Genomic DNA, 23,987 nt, shown 5'->3' on the forward strand with positions numbered 1-23,987 from the left:
CAGTTGATTGCAACCACTTCCATTTTACAGGTCAAGCCCAACCTCCATGTTGTTCAAACACTCGTACCACTTTGGTGTTCTAGCGCACCCCATTACATACAATATGTGTTTGTTTTTTTACACCGCATTCAGGTAAAAATATTGATGCAACTGCTGGCTTAATATATTATAGAACCTATAAGGTATTATTTAATTTTGTTAATCAACTTTGATTGAATATTTCCTTTTTCTCAACTAGACAAATGTAAATCCCAGAGATTCACTTACTAAAACCCGGGAAATGTTTATTATGAGTGAATAACAGCAGCATTTGAGCCCAGGGTTGGCCAGCACCCTAGGAAAGTTACCTAATATAGCATCCCAAAAATCTATCTAAATCCAAGCTTCTTTTTTTTGTGATTTGCTGTTCACATTAGTGGGGCTGAGCTAACCGGCACTTGGGGACTACAATTTTCATCCGAAGTGTGGGAACGCTGGGCAGTAAGCCATTTGCTATCATCTAATGAATTTCTCTATTTTTGGCTTCCTGTTGTAAGTCCTTGTCGGCAGAGAACCCTTTTTGAAAAGACTTCCTCCGAATCACCAATCATGGGTAATTGAGAATCCAGAGCAGTCCAAATAACTGTGCTTTAATTTCAGATGGTTGGGTACATTTTTAAAAATATATAGCTTTTATTCAGCCAACGTTTCTAATCATCGGAGTTTTCAATATAAAGTGATGAACAGAAAAAAGGGTAACTATAGACCAGTGTTGGCATGTTGGGCCTCATCAGTGAGGAGAAGCATGAATCCAGTGGTGCAGTGACCCCAACTGGGCATCTGTTGTTCTCTGGGCAATTCATCTAAATTAAACCTCAATCATTGGAAAAGCCAATAGGAGTCCCCTTTTAGATGCCATTGCTAATATCTCCTTGCTTCCTAACAGAAGGTCTGAGCTATCTTGGCGCCAATGGTTTTTAGCCATGCTGCAAGGTATCCAGATGCTGTGCAGTATGGCTAAAGATTTCTTTAAAAAAAAAAAAACAGCCGTGTCATTTTGTAGGCATGTGCGCCAGGCATGTGCGCCTCCATAATTACGTGGTCGTTGTTTTTTCTTATTGGGGATTCTGGATGGTAATTGACCAGGTGTGGAGAACAGGATATTCAAGTAGTGGCTTTCCTACTTATTCTGGAACATGACTTATAATCCAGTGCACTTTTTGGCCACAACAGGACCTACTATGCACCCTGGGCACAGTAATTTTAAGTTGCTTGGCATATAGCTCAGTCCTTTTGTCAGAAAGCAAGGAGAAATGTTTGCTCTTGCCAGTCCTATCCAGGCCTTTCTTTGGCTCCAGAACCACTCCAGTGGTTGAAGCGACCATGCATGTGATGCATCTAATACATAAATCAAGGCTAGAGGTTAATTGGAACTGTGGAAATGCTCTCATGCTTTCCACGTCCATGTGAGGCAAGGATTCCTGGGAGTTTGTCAAATTCACTAGAGTTTTGTTACCAAACATAAGTAGATTGTTCTTAACATATTTGAGACATGTGTGCGGGATGCCTCGCCATCTAAGTGATGGACACCTTTACACTGTTGAAGGATAGTAAGCCTGGCTCTTTTTAAAACTATTTCATTAAATTTTACAGTATGGTACATTGGCATAAACAATTACGACATGAAGTACAATTGCTAGCAAGAATGTATTAAAGAATACATAAAAACATTACAAAGTGTTTAATACATAATATAAAAAATAAAAACATCACAATTCAGATTAATCTGATAAATACCCCATTCAAAACTTTTGATAGACCACCCAGATGTTAGTCTGCTTATCTAGAAGGCATTAATGAATAAAATACAAATGTATATATGTATTGGTTTACAACCATATGTTACAGAGCAAATACGTTTTTGTGCCCTTGCTCAGATCACCCTTTCCAAGGACTCATAAATGTGTTGTCGCGGTCACTTTCAGAAGCAGTCAAATAGCAGTCACATACAGCTAGTATCCTCCTTTAGGCGCTCACACAATGCATCAAGAAACGTCAACTTTCTTATCAATTGCAAATCCACACCACTCTAGCAGTAGTGAGCGGCCTCTTTACTAGAGTGCATCTCTGTTAATCTAACTGTGGAAAACACCCAACGCCTCCTTTCTTTGAGTAAAATTTAGACTGGAGTATGGGATGTACTCTCAAGACTCCCACCTAGTGTCTTGAAGCCTGCATGTTACAGAGTAGGGAGACCAGTTAGGAGTACATTTATGCTGCGGTTTCATTGAAATTACTTTATTTAAATAACCTTGCAGTTGTCCATTTCCACAGTAGTCTAGTGCACGATTGCTATGTTAAATTTACAGGTGTGTTATATCCATGTGAAATGATTTAGATATTGGGTTTTTTCCCAACAATTTAGAATAGAAATCAGTAGGATTGTTCATTTCAGATTTTCACCTCAAAATGTGAAGGCTCTACAAAACAATGTAGGGTTCCTAGACCTCTCCTGAGAGGGATAATTTATTTGCTGATCAGTCTTTTCAACATGATGGTTGAGCCGTTCAGCCTTTTTTGGCGTAAATTAAAGAAATTGCCTCATCCAATGAAAGATTTCTTAAGAAGGCTAAACTCTAAGCAGACATGGCCCTGCTGAAAAACTGAAGATGGGATCTGCCAAGTTTACAGTGGATGAGGTTGAGCCTCGGGTTGTAACTATCCAGGAAGGCTTCCAAACCATATACTAAAGCTTGTAAACGTTTTGCATTAATGGCAGATTAAATAGGTTATTGAATGGGCAGACAAGTTTTACCCTCAGTTTCTTGGATCACTTATTAATAATGCTACAGATATATGTACACCTGTAAATTTAACACGTTTTTTCGATTGATAGGTGAGTTCTGTGTCAGCCATGTTCATCCAACCAGGTACCAAGAAAGTTAGATGAAGCAATTTGATCAAATTAGAGAAGGGATTATGGAATAGAATAAACAGGAGAGGGGAAAGGAAATTGACATTATTAATACATACCTACCATTAAAGTTTTCAGGTGAATTATTTTTATAGTTCACAATAGTTTTATGTCTATTCCTTTTCCTGCTGTTTGAAAGTAACTTTCTCCTAGTAAGCTTGAGAAGCCTTGTTGTTTGGTCTTCAGCTTATTATCACGTTTTTCAGTTTAATAGAATTATTCTTTTGGCTTTTATGAAAAATTTGGAAATACACAGATTGGGATAGTTATCCTTTATTTTCGGATCGATTAAATGCTTCATAATGAACAAGGTTGGATTAAAATGTTGTTTTCTTATACGGATGAATTCCATTATTTTTTCATATTTCATGGCAGTAATCTCTAGCTTTTGGACAATGAACAAGCACTTGTTAATAAATCAGCATCTGTTTGACCACATCGCCAACAAAAGGAGTCAATTTTTGCATTTAGTTTGAATAATTTCAACATAGACTAGTGAATTATTAAAAACATATTCTGGTATTGGAAATGGAGATGTAGCCCTAGACCAAGTTTACTGTTAAACTTTTCTCATTCTACAAAGTACTTCAGAATTGAGTGGAGTGATAATTCAGTGGAAGTGCAGTGCTTTATTTGGATTCTTTTGTGTGAGATTAATAAAGACCAACATTTAACCAGCGAGGAGTGAGGGCAGTTATCGTAAGAAAATTATTTTTAAAAATACTTTCAGTTTGGATATGATTACTAGAAAATTTCACAATTCTGACAGATGGGCGAGAAATTGTATTCATAAAACTTTGTAAGGTATTATTTTGCTTAAATCATGGTGGTGTATGTTAAGTTGTAACATTTTGACAACACAGCGAAGAGCCAGTCTGACTAACTTTATACTTTTAAGTAGCTATGTTTTTACATTCACTCAGCCTGAGAAAAGCACAATGCCTTATAACTGATCATTTAGAATGCATTGCTCAATAGTGAGAACTCAAAATCTTTTAATAACTGCAAGTGAAGAGTTTGGTGGAAAACGTAGCTATTGTGTTCAGATTTTAATTCATGAAAGATTAGCTTCTTAAGAGATTCAGGATTTTCAATCATTCTAAGATTTTTTTTTGTATGCCCCTATATGAAGTCCTGCATAGAGGCTCTCTTTTTCTAATATACTTTGTTCAGACGTGCCATGGGAAGGTTAGGAAAGACATATAGAAATCATAGGTTAGATGCATATCTCAATGCCTTATAGTTTAGCCCTTTAGTAAAGGCATAAATTGTTCCACCCGTGAGCTATTTCAATGACCATGCTCTGTGTGATACTGCCATTTTTGAGACTTTTGTAGTCATTTTGACGAAATAAAACATTCAGAACATGACTTTGTTTCAGTACTTGTTACTGGCCCTACCCACTCTGTGTAGTATATTAACTACCAATTGTATTTGCATCTTTAAGAAGCGTACTCTTTGGTTCTTGTATTTGACAAAATGTAACTCCATTGGTAATGAATCCTTTTCATTTTAGGTGCGATTACATTATTATAACTTTGTATTTTCTCTCTTTACTGATGAATGCTTCTTATAAAGGAAATAGTGGAGCAAAACATGCATTGGAATCAATATAGCATAGTGTGTTCACCCAAAAAATAAAAGTTTAAAAATGTACTGTGTAATTTTTCATAAGTAGCATAATTAATATGTGGGAAAACGTATTTGTCCTATTTACATTTCTGCCACTGTCATCCCCCTGTTACAAATTCTTTGTAATTCTTTATTCACTGTGTCTTCTCCTACACCTGCTTTTTTCTTTTGTTCAATTGGCCCCCCTTTTATTGATCTTCAGTAAGATATTACATCAACTTACTACCTGGTTTCGTTACATGAACTTCTTTATGCAAGTTGTCCAAATTTAATACACGATTTATTTATGAATTTTATTCACATTATTTCTGAAAACTGATCTGTTTTCTAATACACCTGTTTCAGTATGGTAACACTGTCCAAATACGTTAAGCACAATACACGTCTAAGATGCAGGAAAGAAAACACCTTTTAGAGAAAACTGGTGCTTGATTTCGAATTTAGTAAATAAATAGACAAAATGTAGTAATTTTTAGGGTGAGCTCCTGAATGCTAAAAAAATAATTATTGAACAGCTAAATCTAAGGGAAATGACTAGCTCCACATAAAGGATGTTGCAGACCAATAGTAACCTAAGTGCATGTACTCATTCTAGAGGAAGTAGAAATGGTGAAATGCAGATAGGAATACACACATACTCAAAAAATGTGATCAATCCGCCTAATATCGGTTAGAAAAATGCCTTGAAACTGACACACTCTAAAGCAGTTGTCTCAAACCAGTCTATTGCAAGCTACCAGTAGCTCCCAGCTTTGAGTTCATTTTTAAATAAGCACAAGGTCTTATTTTCCCTTTACAGTTAAGGGAAGGCTGTGTTCATTTTACATCATTATCATCATGCTGCAGATAGCAGTACCTGATAATGATCATTGCACAATCAGATGTCAACTCAATATTGGAGCTGTGAACATGATGATGTTTCTGAATACTTTTTAAATGGGAGACAATTAAAATGAAAAGTTACCTTAAGAATTTTGTCAACTCTTCATTTAAATTTTCTCTCATTTCTAAGAAGTGCAGAAAAGTGTTCCATATTATGAACATTCTTGCAGCACGAATTTCTCCCATTTAAAAAAAAAATGACTGTTTGTGTTATACATGTAAAGGTGCCACATATGGCAAGAGATATGTCCTGTGCTGCAAGTACATACAAAACAGACTTTGTCACCCATACAAATATATCCCATCCATACGCTTACATGTTCACACATCCCCAAAGACCACACTTTCACTGACATACTTGGCAGCCCTGTCATAGTTCCCTTAGACAAAACATTTTGTTCACACCATATTATCTGGCTCTATGGACATTAGGCTTAAAGCTGGGCGAGGGAGGTGTCTGGTAACCATGCACAAGTTGTTTAGACTTCAGTAGCTCACGATGAGTTTCACTGATCCGAAGGAGCTCACTACAGAAAAGGTTGGCGACCCCTCCTCTAAAGTGGGTGACTGAAGAGAGTCTCAATTTTGCTGAAGCATGAGTGCATTCATCAACAGACAAAAGATGGGCAGGTTTCTTTTCGAGATTGTTTAGAGCAGATTTTTTTTTTACATGACTATTAGTGGCAAGTCCATAGTTGTGTGGCCCTTTCAAATTTGTTTAGGTAAGAGAGAGCTAAGCATTGAGCAGATGTTGGGCCTCGAATTGACAATCACTTGGTGGCCTTGTCTACACTTATTTGTGTACAAGAATGAAAACACTTGGGTTTAGTATTTCATCAACACATCTGAGCCGAGTCACACATTATCAAACTAATACGTCCAAGCAACACCTAATGAACACTTACTGGTAAAAACAGTCCTCCTATTTGTTTACTTTATTTGCAGTTCCTTTTATGGTGGTTTCCCAAACAAAACTTTAACAAAAATTCCAAGACTTAATACATCTTGCATAGTTGCCTCCGAAGCCTAAACCAGGACCCACATGACCACGTCTTATATCAACTTCACTGGTTGTGCATTAAGTTGAAGGCCCGGTTCAAGACAATCTATGATCAACAGACCAAATTAGGGAACATGGTGTGGGTCACAATACTTTAAAGAAATGTGACCTAACTAGGCCCAGGCGGTGGGCCAGCAGTCTCAACTGTTTCTAAAATTCAGTAAGCTGGTGGCATTCAGTGTTTGAACACTACTATTTTAAGCATTCTGCCAAATACATGGAAATATAGAATAAGCACTCAGTAAGCTAGATAGTTATGCAAGCTTTCCTCACGGCATACTGGTGAGAGAATGAAAACAACACCTATATTACTCATACTATAGCTAGTTACAGAACTTGTTCCAGGAATCAACCCATATGTTATGAAAATATTTATCTGAAGTATAACTAGTATTTTATTAGAACTTTGAGCATTTTGTTTGTTATTCTGGGTTTGTGTTGTCTGAGTTGTTACGTCATGAATCACATTTAAGAGTGTGCAACTTAAAGATACCATATGGCGTTAGTAGCATTTCTTTTGGTGTAATACAGACAAAAATTAGTATTTTTCATCATTGAAATACAGGAGTCTCTTTTGATCCGAAAAATACTAGAAATATGAATTAATTTTCCTTCACCAGATATATTGCAGCATTTTCTATGTTATCACTTCATTTACACGTTTAATTTGATTGTGTTATGCAGCTAAGGAAAAAAAGCGAGCCATGGCTCGTTTGACAAAAAGACGATTGGCAGATACCAAAATTATCCAGTACCTGTGGACAGCTATTGAAGTGATCCGTAACCAGAAACAAATTGCAAATATCGATCGCATTACGAAGTAAGTCATATTCTAGCTTTTCAGCCAAAATATGTTGTTTCTTTAATCATACACTCATATATATATATATATATATATATATATATATATATATATATATATATATATATATATATATTTTTTATCTGTGAAATGTGCATTTAACTGGGTCTAAAATATGGAGTCCAGAAGCTTCTGATTGTTTAGAAATGTTTTTTATGGCTAGAACATCTTGGAAAACACGTGGCCTTGTTTTATTTAAAGTTGCATCAATTAGTAATTTGAAAACGTGCTCGTTATTTTAGTATGGCAGCGTGTGCCTACAGCAAGTAAATGCATCCTTTTATTTTAGCCTAGATTGTGATGAGTGTTCTGTTTTTTTCTCCGTTCTGATAAACCTTGCTGCTCTGGTTCTTTCTGGGCGTTGTAATTGGTTAATTGCCCTGACTCCGACTATTCTCGCTTCATTGACCCGTTCTTATTCTACTGCCACTGCTGTTTACTCTGTTCAGTATGCAGGAACAAACCCGGAAATGAAACCTGTGGGGTACTGTGTCCTAACCAATATCCTATATGTATCATATGGTACAGACTATTGTGTTTACTTCACACGGCCTAAGGTCTCAGAAACACATGATCAAATTGCCTTTTATATTGATTTACAGCAGTGACGTCCAACAGTGTCGCTAGTATAAATGAGCTATACATCTAAAGCCTATATATATATATATATATATATATATATATATATATATATATATATATATATATTTTAACTATATCTTCATTTGTCATAGCAGCTTTTACTCAAATTGTATTTGCCGCTGTTAGACAAGCATACGTGGTGTGGCCATTGGCTTTAACCAAAATCTCTGGCTACGTCTATGCTCCCAATACTTGTTGCCTAATGATGTAATGGTGGCTGAGAGGTTACTCCAGAGCATTTCCTCAGAGCTTGTACGACGACTGGCTATATAGTGACCATTCCTATTGATTGAACCATGCCACACCAGGAAGGCCTCCGTAGGATAGTGTCCTGCTCATTTTATAGTTGTGCCTCCGTCGTCCCATAGCAAATCCATTTGAGCGTACACAGTGACAGATTGTTTACAGTATTTTCCTATGGGTAGTTTGCTCCATGATACTACTGGATAGACTCCTCGGATCATATGTAGTGGCTGCTTGCAAAATGCTTCTTCCTAAGAATTACTTTTCTGCATTTCCTGTCTTGTGGATGATTCAGGTGTGCACCACCAAGGGTAGCATCCCTTTACCTCTGGGCACTTTCTGATTTCATTGTGGTTTTAAACTGCATGATGCAAACCAATCCACATATATCCACATGGAATACATTCAAATATCCACAACTGCAGTGGTTCCCAATCTGTGTGCCATGGCTTCCTGGTGTGCATTCAAAACTAACTAGGAGAGTCACGCCCCAAGCACTTTAATGCATTTAATGTTGACAAATTTGTTGGCTTCAGTTAAACTAATTAGACTTAAACACATGATGTTGAAGATTTGTAAGTGACATGCCGAAAGCTGGAAACGTGGTGCTTAACCCCTTCCATGCTCATGACGAGCTCAGCTCGTCATGCAGTACACTTGTGTGCTCATGACGAGCTCAGCTCGTCATGAACAATGGAATTCAAGGATCTGCAGCACAGAGTATGAATTGCTGTAGCATTGATCGTGTTAATTGATGAATATGTCGAGGGAGATTACCTCCATATTTCACTGGATCCCACAATGCAGCACTCCTGAAGGAAGCAGAAGACGACTGATTTAATTTTTTAGACTTGTTAGTTTAGTTTTTTTCCCAATTGCATTTTATACCCATTCAAGTTATCAGGAAAGTAAAGTTGTTTTGTCTCTCAAACACACTAAGAGATATTAAGTATTGTGTGTACTTTACTCATTGGTACTTCCAGTACACGTTTCTTCTGGTGCACACACATTTCCAGACAGGCCTGCTCTCTTCATGAGCACAGGGAAGTAAAACACTATATACAGCGTAATACCAACATTTCAAAGCAAGAAAGAGGGGTGTTTAGAGGAATTTATTTGGCTTGTGTTGAATTGGAGTACATTTTAGGAAAAAGACAGCTAAAATAGAGCTGTATTTGGTTTAAAAATCATGTCACCCTGCTGAGACAGGTGTGTTGGCCAGTATGACATGGGTAGAAATGTAAGTCATTGCAAATCATTTTCAAGTGCAGAAACACTTTAACAATGGGACCTACAAGCATGGGGGTGCTATCTAGTATTGTAAGTGGGATAAAAAAAGCTTGAGAGATTTCTCTAAAAAAGGCATGGAAAAAATGTGTAACTAGGAATATTTTATTAGAGGTGCCTCCTTAGTAATACGTAAAACGCTGTGTATATAAAACCTTCATCCCAGTTATTTTAAGGGAAAAAAATGGAAGTACTCCCGAGGCCAGGCATACATCTCCCCCACCCTCTAAAAAAACCAACCGGTCAAGGGAGCCGCGGGTCAAAAAAGCTTGGGAACCACTGCGCAATGGTGTCCATATGTATGATTTCAGTTTCACTTGCTCTGTTACTACTAGGAAAGTTAGAATTCATAAATGGGATCTATTTCCTTTTTTTGGGCCGTTTGGGCTGGATGGAAGGGTACAGTCTCCTTAATTTTCACTAAACTCTAGCCATTCATTCGTTTTTTTTTGGGTGACTGGCCCTCAGAAAATAATTGAATGTTAAGAAAAAGGACCACTGGCGTAACAGTGACAATTAAGGACTGAGAGGAGGGAAGTTAAATAAAAATAAAGCTAATTGGAGGAGGCAAGAGAAAAGCATCTTGAGAGAGAGAGAGCTGTATGGATGGTGGGAAGAAGTACAGCAGGGTAGAAGGAGCAATACAAGGAAGAGTGTAACACAGAGTCTAGCGGCGAGAGAATGAGCCGCACATGGGGGATAGAGCAGCACGGGGCGGGTGGGAGCATGACTGGGAGAGAGCTTGAAAATACATACACTCTTATGGAGTGTTAACCCAAAAAGAAAAAAACTGTTTCCCTAAAAGTGAGAAGTGGGAGAATACAAGTCAGCTGGTCAAAAGGATGGTAAAGAGGCAGTGCTCCAGGGGAAGAAGAGGAAGACCAGTCTACTAATAAGAAGGAAGCAAATGAGTGACAATAAAGCCAGCCAATGGTAAGCAGCGGGTGGAAAGTAAACCAACTGTTCTTGGTAAGCCCACAACAGGTCTTCCGCAACCAGGCAGCTTATGTTGTCTGGTAAGCGAGACACAAAAATGCTAGTTTTAGATGTACCTTACAATGGAATGGACATTCTAATGAAACATTTGGTTGGTTGTGTTTCTGCAGGTTTTAAAAAAAATATTTTTCTAAAATACTTTAAAGAATGTTTGTAGTCCATTCCCTGCTTCTACCGTTACATCAACATAACTGAAATTATTCCACAAAATATTTACTAGTCAATAGATATAGATATATGTGTAAATATCTGTGTCGTACATATATGATCACAAAAAATAAATGCATTTCATATGGAAATGCTGACCTAATTGAAGCTACCCAGTGGCAACCGCCACAGGATATTGTGTGTGTGTGTGTGTGTGTGTGTGTGTCCAACGAATACAGGAACCCAAATTGAGACAGGCCACAGGAAGTTTGTAGATTCAGCTTGTATAATGTATTACTCGGCAGCTTGCAGACAGTCCCCCAGCTCAGGAACCCCCACCAAAGTCTTAAAACGCCAGACGCGTTTCGGGAAGTGAAAATCCTTTTCATCAGCAGCGTTGGTTAATTGCAGGAGTGGTCGCGCTGTAGATACGCACTATTTTCAATCGCCCTCCCTGGGTGTGGCCATCACTATAGACTTCTGAAATGAAAAGAGAATTTATAAAGCGCAGTAGCTGCCCTGAGGCGTCCTAGCGCTAGAGAAGTAGTGCTTCCTGATGAGGCTGTTGGCATAGAGGGTTTAGTCAGACTTCTTAAAAAGGAAAGTTTTTAACTGTTTACAAAATGAAAGTAAATTGGAGTCAGATCTCAGGTGAAGGGGAAGGGAGTTCTGACTCCAATTTACTTTGATTTCGTAAACAGTTAAAAACTTTCCTTTTTAAGAAGTCTGGTAAATGTAGTGCTGGAGCATAATCCCAAGTGGGTGCGCTACCCATTCATGCTAAGTGACACCAAGTGAAAACCCCAGTGGGTTGACAGGACTCCTGGTACGCGACTGCCACTGCTTTGTAGATGCCGAGTTGAGCATACGCTAGCGCTCCCTGCAAAGCGCACGCTTGCTTCCTCCCAAAGTTCCAACACTGATAGTGTCAAAACGGACCCGCAGACATGCGGTGAGCCTTCACTCGCCACCCGGGAGCCGCTAACATCCAACGAATACAGGAACCCAAATTGAGACAGGCCACAGGAAGTTTGTAGATTCAGCTTGTATAATTTATTACTCGGCAGCTTGCAGACAGTCCCCCAGCTCAGGAAACCCCACCAAAGTCTTAAAACGCCAGACGCGTTTCGGGAAGTGAAAATCCCTTCCTCAGCAGCGTTGGTTAATTGCAGGAGTGGTCGCGCTGTAGATACGCACGAAAGAACCGTCAACGGCAAGGGTACCGTTGACGACGAAGGCACCATCGACGACTCAAGCACCATCGACAACGACACTGTCCACGACAAAGGTCACCGCTGCCGACAACACCGTCTCAGTTGTCGATGACAGTTCTGTCGACTACGGGAATTCCTTCAATAGTGATTTGTTGACCGTTGACACCACTGTCGACGAAGATTTCTCATTCCATGACTGTTTCAAAGGTTTTTCTTTCTCCGCCTTTGCATGACTATAGCAAGGTGTTATCTTTGCTACCATCTCAAGCATCAGAGCTACATGTGAAATGTCAAGATGACCATGATGATGAGGAAGATTATCATGAGGCGCATTATTATGCGGGAGCAATACATGGCTCCTCATCATGCTTATCAATGTAATCCTCGACAGGAAGCACGCCATAGAGAGATGGCTCATCTACCTTCATCGCTGATTTAAGATCTGTTGGCTATATTGGCATATTATCGGCAGAGATTCCCTCAACAAATTACACCACAAGCTCTGGTTCCTCAGGAGGTACCGGTAACAGTACCAGAGCCTCAAATACCCAGTACACCGGTGAATGCAACAAGTCCAGTTCCAGCAGACCCTGAAGTTCACAACACTTCCTCTTCGGAAGAAGAAGTGGAAGAAGGAGATTTACCGGATCTATCTGCTGTTCCGGATCCTTGAGGCTATTATATAATTCCGACGCCATCACCTCCTCCACACCTACCTTCAGATTCTCCCCAGAGGACATCGGGGGGGGGGGGGTTCATAATTTAAAGCAGGGGCCAGCCAATAGGTTCCACTTACCTATCATGGTGAAACAGACAGATTGTGTTCTACATGATTTTTAAGAGGACACAATTCCGATCTACTATATTTGGCAGGAGGCATAGAAGATCATGAAGACACCAGCATCTATACCAGCGGTGCTTCCCAGTGTTAAGAAAAAATATAAAGCTCCTGAAGATAGTCCATCTTGCCTTGTTGGACATCCAAGGCCACATTCTGTTATATCCCAGGCCGCTCCGAGACGGTCAAAGAATCCGGCAACACCAATTACTACTCCTCTGGACAGAGAGGGACGTAGGATGAACTTCATGGGAAAGAAATTCTCGGCAATGACCGCAGCATCAATTCGGGCAGCAAATGCCATTATCAGCCGTTATGACCGTCAATTGTGGTCTGATATGGCAGGGATGGTAGACCTCATCCCAGAAGAAAATAAGCAGGACGCTCAAAAGATTTTATTGGAAGGTGAAAGGGTTGCCTCTGAGACTATTGATTGCGCCTTGGACATAGCTAACACAAGTTTTAGGCAGTTGGCAGGAGCGGCAGTACTTCGATGCCAGGGGTGGCTGAAAGCCACTACCTTTAGACCCGAGGTTCAGGTAAAAATCCTAGACATGGCATATGATGGAGAGTCATTTTTGCCTAAGCATATTGATGACGCTCTTCTGGTTATAAAGAACGATACAGATACCCCAAAGTCAATAGGGGCTTTACACTATAGAATAGTACCATTTAGAGGCGCCAGCAGGTGAGGATTCACCACCAACAAGGGAGGTTAACAAAGAACTCAACAATACCAATATCAACCTCCATATCGCCAATCTTACAACCCACCAGCGTACCACCTATCCTCAACAGCTGGTTTCTCTCGCCAGGGGGGGTCGCAAGCGAAAACCTCAACAGGGCCGTGATTCTGGTAGAAAGCAATGAGTGCAGCAGGGTACCAGTACATTTTCCCTCTCTACCCGTGGGCGCAAACATTTCTGCTTTTGCACAGCGGTGGCGCAAGATCACTTCAGACCGCTGGGTGTTGGACCTAGTCACCAAGGGTCACACCCTAGAATTTATTCAAAAACCACCTATGACTCCGCTCAGGGGTCACCCTCGTCTTCACTTACTACGAAAGGAAGTCTTGATCATGCTCCTCAAGGAAGCTAAAGAGGAAGTACCATCCAATCAGAAAGGAAGAGTATTCTATTCTTGTTTCTTCCTAATAAAAAAAGAAGTCAGGAGAATGGCGATCAATTTTGGACTCAAGAAAACTCAACAAGTTTCTCAAAAAACAGGCGTTCAGGATGGTGACACTTTCCGATATTTTGGGATGCTTAAACGAAGGAGATTTCATGACTTCTCTCGATATGGAGGAGGCATACTTTCATATCCCAACTAACCCGAAACACTGGAAATATCTATGGTATGCAGTGGCTGGTACCCACTATCATTTCAAGGTGCTCCCGTTCGACTTAAAGTCAGCACCACGGATCTTCAAAAAGTGCCTAGCACCAGTAGCTGCAGCCTTGCGATCTCAGGGCTGTCAAGTTTTTCCATACCTCGAGGATTGGCTGCTCAAAGCCGTATCAAAGCAGATCAGACAATGGCAGCTTGTCTCACCTCTTAAATACATTGGGGCTCACTTTAAACAGGGAAAAATCACAATTGCATCCAACCCAAGTAATTTTGTTTCTGGGAGCTTCACTGGACACCGTCCAATGCAAAGCATTCTGGCAGATACGACTGCAAAGGCTGGCAAGGTCCATTTCAAAAAGGTCGATTTATTTTCGAATATTCAAATTGCTGCTAGGTATGTGCTAGTCAGCAATAAACTTAGTACCTTTAGCAAGGCTAAAGATGAGACCTTTGCAGGAGGAACTGCAGAAACAGTGGGAACAGACTTTAGGATCTTTCGAAAATGTAATTCAAATCACAACAAGAATGGTGGCGGCGCTTCAATGATGGTCTCGGGTGGCAAACCTTGCTCATGGTTTAACCTTTCTCCAAAATATCCCGGATTTTATTTTGATGACAGACGCCTCCATGGAGGGATGGTGAGGTCATCTGCAGGATTTAGAAATCCAGGGAAGTGGTAATTGATGCAGAAAAGACAACACATCAACAGCTTGGAACTCAAGGCGATTTTCTTATCTCTCCAGGCATTCCTTCCAAGGTTAAGAGGTTCCTCAGTGCTGGTCCATACGGACAATACAACCAGCATGTACTACATAAACAAGGAGGAACGAAATCCATAACGTGATCTCAAGAGGCACAGGAATTATGGAACTGGACAACGTTCCATGGAATCTCTTTGAGGGCCGAACATGTCAGAGGTCTGCACAATACTGGCAGATACACTAAGCAGGTCCCAGTCCAGATGCCAAGAGTGTGAGCTAGAACATACGCAGGTAAACAGGATCTTTAGCAAATGGGGAAGCTATCTCTGGACCTGTTTGCAACGGAAGAGAACACAAAATGCTAGTTTTACGCCATCAGGTTCTTACAACCGGAGTCAAGGGGGAATTCCCTTTTAATGCGATGGTCAGGGATTTATGCCTACGCCTTTCCTCCCATCCCATTGATCAAGATGACGTCAGAAGGCTGGCGCCTAATCTTGATTGCTCCGCGTTGGCCAAGACTGTCTTGGTTCCCGGAACTACTTCAAACCCATTTGTCTTCTTCCATCACCAACGATCTTATCGAGGAACAAGGGGCAAGTGATCCATCCGTATCCACATTCTCTTCATTTGCACGCATGGCTCCTGAATTCCTAGAGTTTAAGGATCTCAGTATTTCACAAGACTAGAGAAATACTGGCCAAGTCACGTGCTGAAAGCACTATCAAGACATATTGTCTGAAGTGGAAGAGATTCTGTTGCTGGTGCGAGAGGAACAAAGTTCATCCAGTACAAACCCCTGCTGAGCAGATTTTGCCATACTTACTGTCGCTAGTCAAGTCGGGCCTCACTTTCTCTTCAGTTACGGTTCAACTGGCAGCAATTTCCTGGTACAGGAAATCTTCTCACGCTCCTTCTCTCTGTTCATCTACTCTTTTATAAAGCAATTCATGAGGGGTCTTTTCCGTGCCTTTTCTCTGGTACGCACACCTCCTCCAGAATGGAAGCTCAATGTGGTTCTAACACAATTGATGAGACGGCCATTCAAACCAATTCATAAAGCAGAGCTTAAATTTCTTACATGGAAGGTTTCTCTATTGCTGGCTCTCACTTCGGCGAGAAGAGTGAGTGAATTGCATGCATTTACAATAAAAGAACCCTTCTTACAATTTACAGAAAACTACGTAGCCCTTCAAAAAAATCCAAGGTTTATTCCGAAAGTGCCATCACAATTTCACCTAAAATAACCGGTAATAGGAGAAGGAGCATCGTATACACTGGACTTGCGAGCCCCTTAGTCATCTCATTATAGGTATGGGAACGTCCCCCATACCTTGTTTATACTTGGTATATGTTGTTTCAAATGACATGTTGTTCACATAGAATATTTTGAATTGTTTCATAGAGTCTTCGTTTGAAAACCGATTGGATTTATTCAGTGACTGTTGCTGGTGCGAGAGGAACAAAGTTCATCCAGTACAAACCCCTGCTGAGCAGATTTTGCCATACTTACTGTCGCTAGTCAAGTCGGGCCTCACTTTCTCTTCAGTTGCGGTTCACCTGGTAGCAATTTCCTGGTACAGGAAATCTTCTCACGCTCCTTCTCTCTGTTCATCTACTCTTTTATAAAGCAATTCATGAGGGGTATTTTCCGTGCCTTTTCTCTGGTACGCACACCTCCTCCAGAGTGGAAGCTCAATGTGGTTCTAACACAATTGATGAGACGGCCGTTCGAACCAATTCATAAAGCAGAGCTTAAATTTCTTACATGGAAGGTTTCTCTGTTGCTGGATCTCACTTCGGCGAGAAGAGTGAGTGAATTGCAAGCGTTTACAATAAAAGAACCATTCTTACAATTTACAGAAAACTACGTTGCCCTTCAGAAGAATCCAAGGTTTATTCCGAAAGTGCCATCACAATTTCACCTAAATGAACCGGTAATACCGTAAACTTTCTTTCCAAACCCATCTAGCCCAGCCGAACGGGCTCTACATACATTGGATATCAAAAGATGTTTGAAATTTTATCTTCACAAAACAAAGGAGATAAGGAAAACAGACCAACTTCTGGTGGCCTACGGTCAAGGGAAACTTGGAACCGCAGTAACGAAGGCTACGATCGTCAGATGGGTGGCTTCGGCGATACAATTCTGCCACGAAAAAGCAAATAAACCTCTAACAGTGAAAGCTAAAGATCACTCCACAAGAACTGTTTCTGCGCCTCCAGCTTTGTTTGCTGGAGTGACAATGGACAAGATATGCCGTGCTGCGACATGGAAGAATGTCCACACGTTTACAAGACACTACTTCCTCCAGTCTGCGCAAAAGGAAGATGTAGTGGTTGGACAGGCTGTTTTGCATCATCTTTTTGACTAAGGTCAGATTTCTTTAAGTTTCACAAGAAACACTTTTTTGTTGTTTGCTTTGTTTAATTTTAAATGCATTCAGTGATTGTACAAATGCATTTAACAAATGATTTCTTACTCTGATTTATGAGCTATGTGTATCTATATGAATCCAGTAATGACTATATTTTCAGCATTGCTATAGAGTATAATGTTTACTACATGTGCTATGTAAAGTTAATGGATAACTATTGAGAGTTTGAAATTACACGTCTTCCACCTTCCACTAACGACAGTACAATTGGGGTATTGTTTGCTATTCTGAATCAGGCATGTGAATCTATGAAAGACACCCCAATAATGGATAAGAAAACAAGTTACCTACCTGTAACTACAGTTATCAGCTATTGGTATCTTTCATAGATTCACATGCAAACCCACACTCCTCCCTGTCAAGTTGGTTCTCTTTGATTTTGAGTATACCTACTTCTCACTTGGGCTTGGAAAATCTGAGGAGAACTTGCCTCTGCTGGGAGTGTTCTAGAGGATGCTGGCAGCTTATTGGCTGGAGCCAACATTTGGTCCTTTTTTTAAAAAGGACATAGATAGGCTACTAAATATGGCCTTTGGGCCTGTTAGCCTATTTATTACTTATGGATCTACTTTTGTATTTTACTGCGGGACTCCCATCTCGGCGACGGGGAATGATTCAGACATGTGAATCTATGAAAGATACCAATACTTGATAACTGTAGTTACAGGTAAGTAACTTGTTTTCTTCTCTGCCTTCTATCCTCTTCATATAACACTGAGAAACAAAAGCACTCCTGGGTTCATGCCTGCATTAAATGAACCATCAGAACACAAAAAGTGGCGTGATGCCCTTGGCTTGTGTTTGAAAAATGTTTTTTCAGCACTCCTGTCATAATGTCAATCTCATCACCTACTTCTACTCTCCCTCCAGGAAAAAACGGGGGGAATTCCAAGAACTGCATGAGGTAGGTTCACTCATGTAGTGTGACATGCTTCAACATTTGCCACCTCGTCCCACCCTGGTGAGGTGGTACCACTCAGCTCAGTGTGGGGCTAACCTGAGGAGTTGTTAGAAAATATTTTTTTTTTCTTAATAAACACTTGGATCTAGCTCAAACACTTAAAAGCCTACGGTTAAGCCACAAAGTAGCCTTTATTAGGTGGTATCCTGGCTTGTTTAAAAACAAAAAGAGGATGTATATGGTTACCATGACCATCATGTACCACTTGCATATCTTGCCAACATATGTTTGCCCTATCTTTTATGAGCCATACAGTCTCGGGCATTTATGAGGGCCACGTCCCTCTAACTCTACGCCAATATATTAATAGTGCAGAGAACCCAAAGACCTATCCCTCTTTTTTTGGGAACATTTTCATCAGGAACATTAACCTAGTTAGGGAGAGCAAACAACCATATATGTAGCAGAAGCAGTAAGAGAGACACTCGTAAAGCAACGCATAATGGTGAACTTCCGATCATGGTAATGTCATTAGACTGTATTCTGACAGTTTTGGACATTAAAAACTTAAGACATTAACAAATGTGACACAGTGATATAAATACACTCATTCACTACATGTATGCACAGGTGAAAAAACACACACGTAAGCAACCCAAAGTGATTCAATTACCTTGTATTTAGAGGCAGATTGCCTAATAGTCTGTTCTTGGTGGACGCTTTCTGTAGTCGCACTCTTTTGAGCGTGATCATATTTTTAATACAATGTGAGGAGAAAGGGCAAATGATAACAATAGAAATGAGAAACCAACTGTTTCAAACACAAGCTAAGGGTGGCACACCGATTTTTGTGTTTTGGAGGCTCTAGCCTCTTCAGACATTTTTGTCTTGCGGAGTCTCAACCAGTGTATATAAATCTCTCTCATTTGGAAAGTGGAAACAGTCCTATCCGTCTGCAATAATTGCCAGCACTGAGCATTGGCAAACACTGCAAAAATGAAGCAGAAATTAATGTCATTTTTGCTTTTCAAAATAATATGTTTTCCTGTTCAACAATACCATGGAAATTAGGAAACAAACCGTGAAAGGTAGGTGTTCCTTTTGCATATTCTTTTCATAGTATAAATATCAAAACCAAATTATGCAAATGAAGTGCCTTGAAGAGGCAGGAAAATGCACAGATAAATAATGATGGATTTATACTATAGATATTGTACTTTTTAAAATGTGTTTTAAAAAATATTTTTGGGTTGTAAGACAATAATGGTCACTTACATTTTGTGAGGAAAAAGTTGAGACCAACCCTTCAAATCTTGTATTCCAAATTTTATTGTGCTATATGGTTCATTATGTAGGTCTTTCCAGAGCACTTCTGAGGCCTAGAATGGTTATGAAGTTTTTAGTAATGTATAACCTTTCTTGGTTCCGCTAAGTTTTCTGTCCCTTTTTAGGTCCCAGCTAGACAGTGCCTGGGCTGTCTCTCAGAGACATGTTTTTTTTTTCCATCTGTGGCCTTTATCCTGCCCATAGGCTGCCGGTATGCTCGCTCCATCTTTGCTCTGATATCCTTTGTCCCCATTTGTCCATGGCATAGATGCGCCATGCCTCTTCTTGAGCTTAGCCCTCCCTCAGAGCATGACCAAGTACTTGTGTTCATGCACTGCTCCCATTTTAGAAACTACCTTTTTCTTTCTGTTTGAGCACTTCACACGAGTGACCGTTCATGTTTTTACAAGCTCTGTCCCCACCTATCGCAACACTCTCTTCCTGCATCTTCCAGATGGTGTGCCTGTTGCGCCGTCGTCCTCTCCTTTTCCTTTCACAGCAGCTTATTTCCGCATTTCAACCTGATTTCATATAGCACTCTGTTTTAAAAAACACTGCTGCATTAATTATTTTATGCGAATACATTTAATAAGTAAATCTATGCTGCGCCTGAGGAAAGGTTTTATATTAGAGAAATGTAATGAGAAGAGAATCAATGCCGCAGAAAGATGCACTTTGGGATATTGGAGAGCTGTTTCCCACCCACCTCTGTGTCTCTCCCCAGGATGCTGCAGCTTTTAGGATATACACACACTGCTCAGCTTGCCCACAGCAGCTCAGGAACTGTGTCTGACATCTTATCTCCACCTCGCCCGAGTATATCACAGGTCTTTAAAGGACCATTTACATGCCGTTGAGAACTGGCTAACAAGGCTTTTTGTTTTTTCACTCGTTCCAGTACACCCTTTGTCTGCACTCTGCCTAATCCTTACATTTGCATTTTACTTACAAAATGACAATTTCATTATACAGTTAATAACCAACATCTCATTGGTGTGCAAGAAAAGTAGATATTAAAACAAGTATACCCATTATAAAATGCCATGGAAAAGAGGTGTAAAGTGCTAAACGACATTATAGTCAGATAAGCAATGTATAATTTTAATTTTAGCACCGGAAAGAGAAGTAAAAAGTGCGAACAGCAGTGAGGGCATGTCCCAAAGTAGCTTCAACTTATATCTTCGGGCCTTCCGCAGGGTGCTGTGTACAGTGACAGTATAAAGAATGACTTCTTATCCAGTATTAGGGTATCTTTCATAGATTCACATGCCTGAATCATTCCCCGTCGTCGAGGCGGGAGTCCCACGGTAAATAAAATATATATAATAGCAGTGCCTAAAATTTCTTGTAGTAGGCTGGAAAAGCCTAAAGGCCTAACTAGGCCTCAAAACTTAGCAGCCTATCTACATCATTATGTAAAAAGACCTGAAATAGTAGCCTCAGCCAATCAGCTGTCCTCACCCTCTAGAACCTTCCCAGCTCAGGCAGTTCTCCTCAGATTTTCACCGCACTTCGTGTGTAAGGGAGTCTCCCTGAGTGCCTACTCAGTTTTTGGGATTTTCAAGCGTATAATGTCTGAAAGGAAAGCTCTTTTCAAGCCTTGTGGAACCTGCTTCAAGAAGAGAGTCCATGTGGATGACAAGCACTCGGATTGTATTTATTGCCTACACCCTTCACATGTGGTGAAGGACTGTAGAATTTGCCGTACCTTCCCTCAGAAAACCATCAGGGATAGGGAGGCAAGGGTTCTTTTGTGGCTAAAGTCTTCATCCACTGATGAGGAGGACAAAGCCTCAACTTCTAGCAAGAGAGCTAGATCCACGGACAATGCTTCTCCTGAGAGAAAGAAAATGTTGAAAACCTCTCAGAAAGCTTCAGAACCCTCTAAGAGTGCATCAGCTTCTTCACATGTGAGTACTACCCAGACCAAAACTCTATCTCTGGTGTCTGTACCTACTACTACTTGGACTTCTACCTCCTCTTCTACTTCTGTGGTTACCACTTCAGCTATCACGTCACCTTTGATGTCTGTACCACCTTTGATATCAAAAACCAAGTCACAGTCTTTGAAATCCTTCTCTACGAAGGCTCCATCGACTAAATCGTCTGCTCCGTCGACGACCGCAAGGCCGTCGTCGACGAAGACATTGTCTCCAAAAGATTCGTCGTCAAAGACATCATCGACGACCTCGTCGACGAAGATTTCGTCGACGAAGACACCAACATCGGACAAGTCGACGAAGGCATCGTCGACGAAAGCACCATCGACGACCCCGACGACGAAGGGCTCGTCGACGAAGACACCATCGACGGTCCCGTCGACGAAGGACTCGTCGACGAAGACCCCATCGACGGTCCCGTCGACGAAGGACTCGTCGACGAAGACACCATCGACGGTCCCGTCGACGAGTCCTTCGACGGTCCCGTCGTCGACGAAGACGCCGGCGACGGTCTCGACGACGAGGGACCCGCCGAGGACGGCCTCGTCGACGACGGCGTTATCGACGATTTCAACATCGAAGGACTCGTCAATGACAATACCTTTGACGACCTCGTCGACGGCAAGATCTTTAGCATTGGCAGCGCCGTCGACGGAGAATCCGTTTACTGGGACTTCTGCTCATCGGCTGCACGGTTCCCCGCCAGCAAAGATACAATTCACTCATTTTCAAATGAAAACTTATAAAAGGCAGGATTATTCACATATTTCTCCGCTTTTGCCATCGCACATTTTGGAGACATACATGCAAGGAGAGTCAGATGAAGGGGAAGAGGATGATGACCCCTTTGGGATTGCCTGTCACCCTTCTCAATTGCATATTAAACTTCAAGAGGATGATGAAGAGGAGGTTCAGGAGCAATATACGCATGACGTCTATTCCACTCCATATCAGTCACCTCATTCTAGACTTCCTCGGTCTGAGGACACAACACATTTGCCAACTTCTTTAATACAGGATTTGCAAGCTATGTTGGCAGATTATCGCCAGAGATTTCCACCCAATGAGGGTGCGCCCGCTGGGTCATCTGCTCCGGCTCCTGTGCCACGACCTCCGTCGCCAAGAGCTCCTTTGTCACCACAACCACGTACTTCACCAATTCCTCAGGTTGTGGACAGTTCGTCCTCTGATGGTGACGAAAGTAGAGAGGAGGGAGAATTACCGGATAACACTCCAGTGGACCCTTGGGAGGATTATGTCATCCCTACACCTTCTCCGCCTCCTCCCCGTCCTTCAGACTCTCCGCCTGAAGATATTGGGGGTTTTCACAATATTATGCAGAGAGCTGCTAATAGATTTGAATTGGTTGTCACAGTTGAGCAGTCGGACTGTTTTTTACATGACTTTAAGGAGGGGTATCGGAGAGTGATCAGAGCCATACCTATTATTGACTATATATGGAAGGAAGGCCTCAATATAATGAAAACACCAGCTTCCATTCCAGCAGTTTTGCAGAGGATAGATAAAAAGTATCGAGCACCATCCGATACTCCTGCTTGTTTAATCGGCCATCCTCGACCGGATTCGGTCATTTCTCAGGCTGCGCAGCAAAAGTCCAAGAATCCTTCTGCTCCCATATCAACGCCACCTGACAAGGAGGGAAGGAGGCTTGACACCATTGGGAAGAAATTTTCAGCAAACGCAGCAGCATCCATTAAAGCGGCTAACTCCTTAGCTATCCTGGCTCGTTATGATAGACAAATGTGGTCTGAGCTCACGGAATATCTTGAGCTGATCCCGGAGGATCAACAGATGGATGTACGCAGAATTGTGCAGGAAGGTGAAAGGGCGGCCTCAGAAATTATTGATTGCGCCCTAGACATTTCTAATACCAACTTTAGACAATTGGCTGGAGCAATTGTGCTTAGACGTCAAGGTTGGCTCAAGGCTACCACTTTTAGACCTGAGGTCCAAACAAAAATCTTGGACATGTCTTTCGATGGTGAGTCCTTGTTTGGAAAGCACATTGATGACGCTTTATTGGCTATTAAAACCGATACCGATACAGCGAAATCTCTGGGAACCCTGCAATAAAAGAGGGGGTCCTTTAGAGGTGCAAGAGGTCGTGGTTACTCCTCCAGAGGAAATTATTCAAACCAACAAAATCGACAGTATCAATCTTCCTACAACAAACCCTACTACCAATCTTCTAACCGGCAGTCTGCTTCTGGTTCTTTCTCTCGGCAAGGAGGGAAACGGCGCTCAGGCAATCAAGGGAGAGATTCTAACAAGCGCCAATGAGCTTTGCCGGATGTCGGCCACCCCTCTTTCCCTTCCCGTGGGCGCCAAGATTTCCGCCTTTTACCATCAATGGCGGAAGATAACTTCAGATCAGTGGGTCCTGGATTTGGTCAGCAAGGGACACACTTTGGAGTTTTTACAAAAGCCTCCCACAACGCCGCCCAGGGGTCCCCCTCCCCCTCGCCTGCGCTTACTCTTCAAAGAAGCCTTAAAGATGCTACGCAAGAACGCAATAGAACTAGTCCATCCTTCTCAGAAAGGGCTGGGCTTTTATTCA

At 41.2% G+C, this 23,987-nt stretch overlaps 1 protein-coding gene across 4 annotated transcripts in view; it reads left to right on the plus strand.

Moving 5' to 3' along the window:
- Window positions 1-23,987, plus strand: part of ZMYND11 (zinc finger MYND-type containing 11) — an 836,880-nt gene that overhangs the window by 253,504 nt on the left and 559,389 nt on the right. For all 4 annotated transcript variants that reach the window (XM_078663281.1, XM_078663280.1, XM_078663283.1 and 1 more), the window contains one exon: window positions 7,212-7,347. In XM_078663281.1, coding sequence (XP_078519407.1) covers window positions 7,212-7,347 — 136 coding nt within the window. The remainder of the gene's footprint in view (window positions 1-7,211; window positions 7,348-23,987) is intronic.

The sequence above is a fragment of the Lissotriton helveticus genome, chromosome 10 (assembly GCF_964261635.1).
Source record: "Lissotriton helveticus chromosome 10, aLisHel1.1, whole genome shotgun sequence".
Taxonomy (NCBI): domain Eukaryota; kingdom Metazoa; phylum Chordata; class Amphibia; order Caudata; family Salamandridae; genus Lissotriton; species Lissotriton helveticus.